The sequence below is a fragment of the Hippoglossus hippoglossus genome, chromosome 7 (assembly GCF_009819705.1).
Source record: "Hippoglossus hippoglossus isolate fHipHip1 chromosome 7, fHipHip1.pri, whole genome shotgun sequence".
Classification (NCBI taxonomy): Eukaryota; Metazoa; Chordata; class Actinopteri; order Pleuronectiformes; family Pleuronectidae; genus Hippoglossus; species Hippoglossus hippoglossus.
Window position 1 is genome coordinate 12,029,379 of NC_047157.1, and position 11,325 is coordinate 12,040,703.

The following is an 11,325-nucleotide window of genomic DNA, read 5'->3' on the forward strand; positions in this document are numbered from 1 at the left end:
AGAAGAGTTTTCAATTTTCTTAAAATATATTTTGCAAGATAAGACATGATTGAATGGCAGAAGCTCATTACTTTTTTGCGTAACCGTCTTAACTCGGCCCCAGTGTGCGGTTACACACAAATGACTAATGTTACGAGATGAATTGGATCTTGGATGTTAACCAATTAACAGTTGAGAATCTCCAAGTTGCAAAGGTAACAAATGCAAAGACATAAAAAAATATTAAAAAATACCACATGTTAACACAATCACACCAATAACTGACTAAAAGCTTGAGTAAGAAACTGTGTTTAAAGTCAAGACGCTGCAGCTGTCATTGCCTCGGATTTTTGAATGTTCTTTTTGCACCGTAGTTATTTGCAAATATTTGTATCTTTTTCTCATTTCTAAATAATGATGTTTAAAAAATAAAATCAATATTAACATCGAACAGCTCCATTACATAATTTTTCAACAGTTTGCTATACAACAGGTCACAGGCTGATATATCTGGATCCCTTTACAGAGACTTTCTAGCATCTCGATTTCAAACTCAAAAATACTTTAATTTAGTTGCATAAAAACACATGTGGACATAAATGGATTTTTCAAACAGAAGGTGGGCGTGCTGAAGTGATGCAGTGGTATTATAAAATCATATCTTTACTGAAGCCACTGCTCAGGATGTGTAAGTAAGGAAAGTGCGCCACCATGTGGATACTTTTGATACACTGCAGTCAGGCAGTTAGCTACATACACAAATACAAAATGTTATAATTTCACACAATGTTCTCACCTTCTATTTGTCTCTGAAAATTTACAATTTTTATTGATTAACTTCACATCCAACCGTAACATTCTCCATTTATTTGGAACACTCCCTTGAAAAAACATTAGTGCAAATCATAAAAAGAAACCGTCCAAAGATTGATAACGTGATTTTAAATTATTAATAAATATACATGACTCAATTTACACTTTGAAATGCTACAAGCACTTTTCACAGTTAAATAACAGTCTCCCAGACCCTCCTGTACATCGAACACATTTCAGCTCGTCTGAGTCAAAGAAATATTACCAGTGAGGCTTGAAAAGGCAAAAATGTCAAATAGATGTACCATTACACTTTCAGATACATTGTCAAGTCTTAGTTTGCCTAAATCAATATAACGCAGTTCAATCATAATGAAATAATTACCCTGTATAGCGCTGAATCGGCAAATCAGTAGCTTACATAAATTCTAAATCAAACAAATACAATGCGTTACGCTCATTCTTTGAGATCAGTGACAATTCGTCACAAACAGGTTGCATACAGGGTTTCAGCCCCATAATTGATCTGTTGTGATTTATACATGTTGGAATTCAGTATACATACTCAACACACTGTTGACAACTCACAGATTACAGATGTGTACGTAATGATGGAGAGCATGTGCACTCCAGATGATAGAGACCTGAACCGACTGTACTTCTAACATGAATATCTCTAATCATTAAACGGAGAAGAAAATCCACACATAATCATATTTTGACAGGAATTTGTTGAAGTGCAAAAAAAAAGCCCTAAAGCAAACTGAACTAAGTCTCTCAGAAGAAATGTGAAGTCAAAAGCTGGAATTAGTTGATGTTAGTCAGTGCTCTTCAGAATTAAACACTTCTCCCTGTAGAAGCAGCCTTGATCCAAACTGTACTTATATATATATTAATATTATAGTACTGGGATTGCAAAGTCAATACATCTAATCTTTTTTTCGCAAAAGCCTATGAGCTTGAAAATCGAATATGAGACCAGTATGCAAATGGAGCGATCCACCGTATTCACACACACACTTCCATTCTTTAAGGGAAGTAGTGCTATTTTGTATGTATCTGCACATCAAGGCATTCTTCAAGTAAGTAATCTGCATTTTCAGCTGCAATCGAAGGGACAAATACACAAATAAATCTGTTAAAGTGGGGGTGAATCTTTTTGGCTAGACCACCAAAGTAACTTCCTGCATGTGGGAAACACTTAACTTTACTGAACCGTTTACTCTTCATCGCTTTTATGCCACATTTAGTCCTATCATTTACATTTGATGGCACATAAACAGCATTATTGTCAAATCCGTCATATAAATACAGGGCAACTGGGCTGACCGGATTATACATCATTTTGAAACGTCTACAGGGTTCAATCTACTAAATGTTACATTCACACCAGTTATGAAAACACTGACTTCCCTTATAATAAGCAACAGTGCTGATACCCTACATGAATTTCGACAGGTAGCTTGTGGCCAATGTAATATAGACCATATTACTTGATTCCATGATTCTGTCCTGTAATTACACTGGTTATTGTCAATGACATCAACAGATCAACACTAGATTCATCGTTTAAGGCCAAATCACATCAACATAATCATCTTAAATCAAATGAATGAAGCTGAAGTACAAGCTCGGAGCATGCAGTAGGAGTTTCAACCAAAAGGCCACAGACGACAGACAAGGAAAAGTGCAAATGCATGCTGAAAATGATTGCCACTTACCACCCTCTCTAAATAACTCCCATTTGTGACATGTCGCAGGCAGATTAACTTCAAAGTGCAAATCCAAGCTGTCGACATTAAGTTCGCAGGACGAAGGATAAACCTAGGAAGCTTCAAGCTACTACAAAAGCATTTCAAATACTCAAATTAAACACATCCACTCACTGCAGTGTCCCCCAGTCATAGGTTTCATCCGTTCTGAATTCAGTCCTTGTTATTGTACAGTATAATGACATCTATCAGGTTTACTCTGTGATAAGCAGTTGTCTCCCTTGAGGATGACTGAAGAAGTGTGAGGAGTTCCAGACAGCAAGGTCCTGAAAGTGACAAAACAAACATACTGTGTATTGATAATGATGTGGACAGTAAGTTAGTGTCAACATGGCCTTTTCTGTAAATACACACACATGCATTACTACACTAACCATGACAGTGGATTCATCTTATAGTTAGGCCTATTAAGTTCTATAAAAATCTATTGTTTGGTTGTATTTATGCTTGTCACTCAAAGATATTCTACTTATTTTAATGTATATTTGTTGTTTGTGACCCCTTGCCTTGGTGGGCCTTGATATAAATACACACATCACAAGAAAAGTCATACAAAACACAAATAGTAACACAAAGTGTGTACCATAAAAAACAAATAACCACAATGATGATGTAAATATGAGCACATTTCTAAAATTATCAAAATGTTGAATAATTAGTAATTTAACACAGTTAAGGCCAATTATGTGTCCAAACCCCACTTACCTATGATACCTATAAAAATAAGTAATTCCTGTGACAATCATACATTTGGTTTGTTCACAACATAATTCAAATGTATATTTCATTAATTTTTCCAAATCATTTTTCCGATTCAATTTAAATACCTTCTGATCCTCTGGTGAGCGTGGGGTAGTCTTCAAGTCTTCACGCTCTGCTCAGAGCTGCTGGTAACGGCTCCAGTGCCTTCCTCTCGGCTCTGGGCGGGAAGCAGCTCATCCTTCTGTGGTGCAGTCTGCTGCGGTTTCACTATGGTGATTTTAATAGGGATTCCTTTGACGCCGTGCTGCACTCGGCTGTACTGGCGCATCGAGGGATTGAAAGTGCGAACAATAGGAAGTTCATTGAGAGTTGGGCTCTCTTGTTTGGGCTGCATGCTCTCCTTTATGATTATTTTACTTCTTTTGTTTGAAAAGACAGTCTGCACTGGAAGGATGGCCGGCCTCTTGGCGAGGCTAGAAGTCTGGAATCTAGTTTTATGCTGAGGTGAGGCTTGTTGTTTCTCTGCGCCACGAGAAATCCCTCGGTGCAGGCGGCCGTTGTTCTCCTTTGTCACAGAGATTCCACCTTCTTTTCTTTTCTTCACCTCTTTAGGTTTCTTGGGGCACACGGCCATGTGTTTGGTTCTGCTGCGACGCATTGAGAACTCCCTGTTACAGTGTGGGCAGACAAATACCTGCACATCCACCTGTGCAGACGTTGCTTTATTTGAAGAAGAAACGGACTTGTTCCTCTGTGGCATTACCCTTTGGACAAACTTTTTCTTCCTTTTGTTCAGTAATTTGAATTTCATCTTTATTGGGGAGTCTTGGTGAGATTTGGACCTGTTTGACTGGCTGGCCCTGTTCGAAGCATTAAGCCCATTAGTAGAATTAGTAGTCGACAGTACTCCATTCTGAGTTTTTGCAAAGTGTCTTAAAGGGATGGGATTCTTTTTGGGTGTGTATCGCCTTTTATCACTGGCATTTGCACACGCGAGAATATGCTTGTGTAGCTCTGGCATGTTATCGAAGCTTTTTCCACACTTGGTACAGCGAATAGCTGTAGTAAAGGTCTGTGGGATGTTGTGGGTGGTGAAGTTGGTGGCTGAAGCAACCAAGCCGGCAGGCGACCTATTGTGGTAAGGAAATGGAGGAGGCTTAAAGCTGGGATAGTGTTGGTTAATGCCAAACCGAACATCAGGCCCTTTGAATTTCCCTCCATCGGAGGCCATTATTTTTATGGTTGTAAACAACTCTTCAGCAGCCACATCTACTTCACTTTCCTCCTTTTTCACCATTGTCTTGGCTTCCTCTGAAATGTGGGGCACTGAAGGCTCCACACTGACCTTTGTCGAGTTGTTGTAGTTCTGAGGTCTTAGTTTTCCCTTTTCCTCTTCTGTGTATGTGCACTGCTGGCAAGGATGCAATTCCTCCTGATGCTGTTTCAGATTGCAGAGGTAGACAAATTCTTTTGTACACGCGCTGCAAACGTAAGTCTTGCCAACACCGTGGAGGCTTGATCGATGGTCGAGCAAAGCGGAGGGCTTTCCAAAGAGCAGCACGCAGAATTCACATTTGTAGGGCCATTCATCAGCATGGTCACCAACATGTTGGCCTAGTTCTTTCATTGAATGGAAAAGCTTATCACACACATTGCAGATGAAATTCTTGGTGAAAGTCTGCTGTTGTGCATCACCTGGTATGTTATATGAGGATATGTCCTCTTCCGCTTTCTCAGTTAAAGGTGAAGTTTGTGATGGTGTATCAGGTGCGGAAAGAGTATCGTCAGCAGCTTCCTCTTCTTTTGTGGTGGGCGGCTCTGCCTTAACAACAGGTTCCGGTTTGGGACTCGATTCAGCCACAGGAGGACAATCAGATACCACTGAGGTGGTGGTGGCCAGAGTTACTGATTCTGCGATGGAGGACACAAGGATAGTGGGGTCCACAGATGGAGAGTCGGGCACTGATGCAATCTGTTGCTGTTCGATGTGATTAACGACCATCTGTGTAGGTACTGGAGCCTCAGAAGGGCTTTCTTGTAAGGTAATTGCAGCAGGGACCACACTCCCTGGGGTTTCAAGAGATATTGTGCACTCTATCAACACTGTGTTACTGGTTATGTTATAAGAGTTGAGGAGGGAGTCACTTAAAGTTACAGTAGGTGTGAACGGTACCCCCGACACAGGAGTGGATTCAACTAGAGACGGATTGAGAGAAATCTGATCAGTGAGAAACAAGTGGCCCTGTAGATTTAAAGTGGGGTCCAGGGGTTGGGAGAGAGTGACAAGGTTTGCAGGATTTGTTCCGGCAAATGCAGCGGTTAAATCGCACTCTGAAGGATTCAGTGCATTTTCTGTGCAGATGACCAAAGGGTCAGGAGATATGTTTGGAGCTAACATCTGGATTGGTTGGTTTGAAGGGTTTGTAATATGTGGTGATGAAGCCAAAACTGTGATTAATGAAGGAGTAGAAGTGAGCATTCTGTGTGAGGATGGGGAGGCAAATGCAATAGTGCACGGTGAGGCTGGTTGCAAGGCGGGTGATGGGGTTAGAGAACTGGGGGGTAGGGCAAGTCCATAAACAAGACCTTCTGCAATAGGTTCAACCGAGGTCATTATATCTGACCCTGTGACTATGGCAAAGTCTGTAAGTAAAGAATTTTCTAGATTTCCCAGGCTTACATTTTGCTCTCCGATATTCATAAAGGGTTTCGCCATCATGCATGAATTGAATGTTTCTTCTGTCAAAACTGCCTGTGAGACTAAATTTATTGTCAGTCCAGATTCGCCTAGCCTTCTCTGCAAACTTAAATCCAGCACAGCATCAGCTAACGCTAAATCTTCATTTCTTCTGACTGTATTAGAGAGATCCAGTGGTTGCTGGTTACAGGAATTGCCACCAGTCATGGGGGGCCAGCTCTCCGTTGAGACGGGTTTCACTGCTGGCTCCTCCACAGGTGGTGTAGCATCATCTTTCTCACTAGCTGTTAGATGCACAGGGGAGATCTGCTGGGTCTCCATCTGTCCTGTTCTTTCAGCAACAATATTTCCGGTGTCTGACACTGGCGTTTCCTCGATGGACATTGAGTTTTGCTGTTGAGAGCTTGTTGGAGATCCGGTCCGTCTTTTAAACCTTCCTGTTCCAATGGGAAGGACGGAGAGAGAGACAGGCGAACAAGGCTTCTGACCCTCTGTGATCAGGGCGAGTGTCGGGTTAAGGCCATCCTGCTTCTCCAGTAGCTGCTTCAGCTTTGGGGACAGAAACACCGTTCTTTCTTTCTGCACAACTGTGGACTCTGTATTCAGGGGAAGCAGATTCTCAATCAAAGATGACACAAGCGATGATGAGGAAGAGGACACCACCACCTCAGACTCCAGTTCCGTTTTAATTTGTGGTAAAAGAGGTGGTGTTGCAGTTCTTCTCTTAGCCAGTGGTTGACCAGGTATCTCTGTGCCTGTGACTGAATCTGCATTCAGAACCTGGCTGATTTGGGCAGGGTCCAGAATCAGGGCATCCAGTCCAACTAAAGCCGAGGAACCTGAATGAACCTCAGATGTTTCACAGCTACTTACTGTACTTGTTGACACAATCTTTCCATCAATGTAGAAGCTGAGATTCTCTGAAATATTGCTAGAGACATCTAGCATGTATTGTGTGTGTTGCCCTACATTCTGAATAACAGTTGCAGATGCTATATTTTCACCAAGCTGTGTTATCTGTTCAGCCGTTTCACTGAAAATCCTCTCAAGATTTTCCTCCACAGGTAGCTGGGTTTTCTCTTCACCAGCAAGTTGCGGGTGTACCCCCTGTTCGTCCGGCTGAGCGATGTGTTCTCCGGCTGTCAACAAGGAAGTATAAGAGCTAGCGGGGGATGAAGTATAATGTTGCATGACAGAATCCAAAGGCTTCATATTCTCAGGCTGCAACTCCCCTTGATTTGTACCTGAAGACATGTTGCTGTTATTGCTTATATGTACATGTTCCTCGCTGTTAGCCAAAGCATGGACGTGCATGTGTCGCTCCAAGCCTTGTTTGCTGGTAAAATGTCTCTCACAGTGCTGACAGGGAAAAGCCTCCCACACTCTCTCAGTATCCTGATGGGGATGTTTGTGAAGATCTGGGTGTAGAGACTTGATCACGTCTGGTTCCATGTTAGTTTCAACTTGATATATATCCTTCTCCCCTATATCCTCACTGTTTCCAGATTAAAACAGTACGAGTGAGGGGGAGTCCTCCATCTGCTGTGGAAGTTAGATCCAGTTTTCTGATGTAGGTTTCACACAAGACTCCAGTAGATATCACACCTGTTAAATGGATGAAAAAATACTGTTATTTTTTCATCTATATGAAAAAGCCAACATTAAAAAGCAATTTTAGCAATTAATTTTTTAGAAAGTGTCCCCCAAAATGTTGTTTTACTAGTTATATCAGCAAGAGTGATGTATTTATCACTTATAATTATATATAATATTGCCACTTAATTAGACATATGTATTGCAAAATGCTATGACAGCATTATATTAGACAGGTGGACATTATATTGTATAAATACCAATATCAATACCTTGATGTAATTCTTTTAATAATCTTGATGTATATTTTATTTGTTTGGGCGTATTGAATTAGCCCTAAACATTATTGTAGAGTAGGTGCAGTACAAGCCACATTCACCGATTCTCTCTCACACACACACACACACACACACACACGCACACACGCACGCACGCACGCTGCGCTTCTTCTATCATACACTGCAAGGGGATGTGGTGGCCACATAGCATGTGGACTGGTCCACTGATTAGTGGACGACCCGCTCGACCCACTGAACCATAGCCGCCCACAGCAGAGTGGGCCACCCCATATGGTTAATATCTTAAATGCTACATAAATTCAATCATGCATTTAGTTAACAGAAAATTTTAAAGAAGCTGTAGAATTCTTACCATTTTAATGGTCAGTGTAGGACAGAGGGCATTTTGAATGGACGGATTAACTTTTTATTTTATTTATAATACGACATATTTGCTCAAAACAGTGAGAGATAAAACAGGTCAGAGTAGACATTCCTGTCTTGGTAAGTTTAGCTTCTGTCCCTCAAGTAACTTTTACATTAAGAACCAGCAAATGCAGCAGGGACCCGAACTTTGTAGATCTGTTCATTCCAAGTTAAAAGTGTCCCAAGTGAGTACCGGTTTACCAGTTTATGATTTCCTCATCCACCCTGGTATGGTCACCTTACACGTACACCACCTGCTGATTACACACATTCACACCTAGCAACTGCCACACACACCCACACACACCCACACACCCACACACACACCTTAAATCATATATTTTTCTGATAGTCACCACTGCTACATATTGACACTTTAGGTCTGGAATCTTCTATTTTAACTACATGTATTTACAACTTCTTCATATTATAGAAGTATGTATTTAGATACAGTATATTTAAATGATTTGTTTAAAAAATTGAATTGGTTTGACAAATGCCAATATAATGTTGCTTGAACTTAGTAAAACAACCCTATCTCGTATTTAATTTCTGAATTTAATCCTTGCCATTCATTTAACCCTTTTTTTCTGATAGCCACCGTACAGTAACTTTCATTGTTGGTAATGTTGGGTGCATTTTGATTCATCTACTGCCTCCTCTGACAAAATGGCAGGCCCATGATGTGTGTGGCAGGGTTGTCGTGCTCTTGAACCATTAGATTGCAGCCTTGTAGCATCGAAATCTAAAATTCCAATTATTCGTTTATTTAAAAGATCATTCTTTCTTTTATTTACCTTGCATAAATATTCCATAAGTAGCGCAGTTTCTTTTTTTTCTGGCATTTGTGGAGACAGAAGAAATGTAAACAAACACTATATAGCTCGAGTTTAAAAACATTATCTTTCGAGTATTTCACGACGACGAGCATGCAATAAAGCACACATCAAAAATGACTCGGTCACCTGATCATTCTTAGCCGAAACCGAAATTAGTTCCCACACCATGCATGGCCTGTGTATTTATTATTTAAAGCAGATTTTTAAATGCTATTCAACTTCTAATTCCTTCCATCTGCGCCGCAACACATGGATTTGAAGACGACCGAACCGATTCACACCAAACAGACGGTCTTTCTATTTTTCCTCCTGTGATCTTTGATTCGGTTTAGCTTTGGGCTGCGTTCACACGCGTCCACCTGGTGTGATGACGCTCCCCCGTCCTTGCACCATTGCTCGTTGCTCTCACAACACGTCGCCACTCCGCTGTTTCGCTGCCGAGGCGGAAAAGGTCAACACACGCGTCTCTAGCACAGACCCCGCACACACAGGAGACCACAACCCAAAGCACACACAGCTCACAGCTCACAGCGAGGGCTCCACTTACCAGGTGAAAGAAATCAGCTGTTATCGCCATTAACCCACTGACAATATGCTGCTAGCTGCAATGCTAGCCCCTAAGCTACAGTTCGGACAGTTTGCTGCACACGCCGACAGTAACGTAGAGATGGGACGCAACAGTTCCCGGACATACTTGTGTTCTCAGTGAAAGCAGCAGGAAGCTTTGATAGAATCTTCTCATGCAGGTTGTGGACATTAGTGTGTTTTTTTTTTTTTTTCCTCTCCTCTTCCTTTAATGCACCAACAAGCTTCCGGCGCTCTCATTGGTCAGAGGAAGGGGATGTTAGCTTTGGACCAATCAGCAACAGGTTTGTTAAGCTGCAGGACATCAAGCACCAGACAGCTGTCCCCCTCAGTGACGTATGACTGCCCCGCCCCCACCCCCCTGTATTTACTGTTTCATTAAAATAAACTGATAAACATCGTTTAAAAATATATGTAATAAAAAAGTATCAGAACAATCCCTCCCAGATGCTCATTCTGCCTCATGCTAGTTTTTTAGTATTAGCATTGATTCATGTTGTGTTTAGTTATACACGATATGGATTTTTCCCGGACGATACCAATAACTGATAATTACATGTTTCCCATGGCCGATACAGAATGTCACGTTTCTAAAAACAAGTTCATAGCCTGTAGTTAATGCACACCTGAGGGAAAAATTGATAAATATAGTAAGAGAATATGGATGAATGAATTATTCATTGTTAACAGAACAAAAACAGCTCTGACTCAGTTCTGGGTGTTTGTTTAGTTTTTTAGTGAAGTACATCAGAAAACTGCAAACAACTCTAGGTGGAGGAGGAACATTTCATAAGGTATGGGATTCAAAATAATTAAATTAAACATTTTGACATTTCAAATAAAACGTGTCAATGTAACAAAATAGTAATTCTGATAAAATAATGTGCATTCAAAAATATAGGCTGTTATAGAACTGAAAGCCTGAAAAAAATACTGACAAAAGCGCCATGTGGTTGCAGACAGAAGCTCAAATGGCAGGGACACATCGGAAAAGTAGCGGCGACTTGGCGTGTGCCATTAGCCGGTCTTCTACCACGGAAAACGGCTGGTCACCAAGAGCGATAACTTCCATTGTTCTGTCAGTAATTGCTTTATCCTGTGGACAGTATCTATCAAACTCCCTGCACTTCTGAAATGCCTACTGATAGGCACGGCTGCACAGACACGCGCACTAACTAACGCTGGCTGCAAGCGCCTCTTATTCTCGCCATACATCGTCGTCGCGATGACAGACTCGAAGGTGACTTCTGAGATTGCTAGTGTTAAAATGTGCACATGTTTTCCCCCCTCTCGGAACCTTTGCACATTTGTTGTAAACTGCAATCCTACAGTCATCCTCAAAAACGTCAACACCGGAAGTGTATATACAGTCTAGGGTTCTGACGTAAACACATCACGGACAGGCACGGATGTATGACGTCATTAGCGCGACCAGGCGCGCTGTGTTTATCGGACGTTTTATTGGCTGTAAATCCCAATTCCGATAAATAAATAATAATATAAAATTCCCATTATCGAGCCGATAATATATTGGACCGATATATATCTTGCATCCCTAGTTGTGTTCATCAAAAATGGATTAATACAATTGAATTGAACCTAAAATTTCAATTACTTCACAATACAACAATATAACTTTA

The 11,325-nt window shown here is 41.1% G+C and overlaps 1 protein-coding gene across 1 annotated transcript; it reads right to left on the minus strand.

Annotated features, from left to right (window-relative positions):
* Positions 1 to 1,068: 1,068 nt before the first annotated feature.
* Positions 1,069 to 9,904, minus strand: prdm2a (PR domain containing 2, with ZNF domain a). Its single transcript, XM_034589609.1, has 3 exons — positions 9,648 to 9,904; positions 3,392 to 7,569; positions 1,069 to 2,830 (listed from the first exon to the last, which is right to left on the minus strand). The coding sequence occupies exon 2, from the start codon at positions 7,414 to 7,416 to the stop codon at positions 3,424 to 3,426; it is 3,993 nt and encodes a 1,330-aa protein (XP_034445500.1). The 5' UTR covers positions 7,417 to 7,569; positions 9,648 to 9,904; the 3' UTR covers positions 1,069 to 2,830; positions 3,392 to 3,423.
* Positions 9,905 to 11,325: the final 1,421 nt, after the last annotated feature.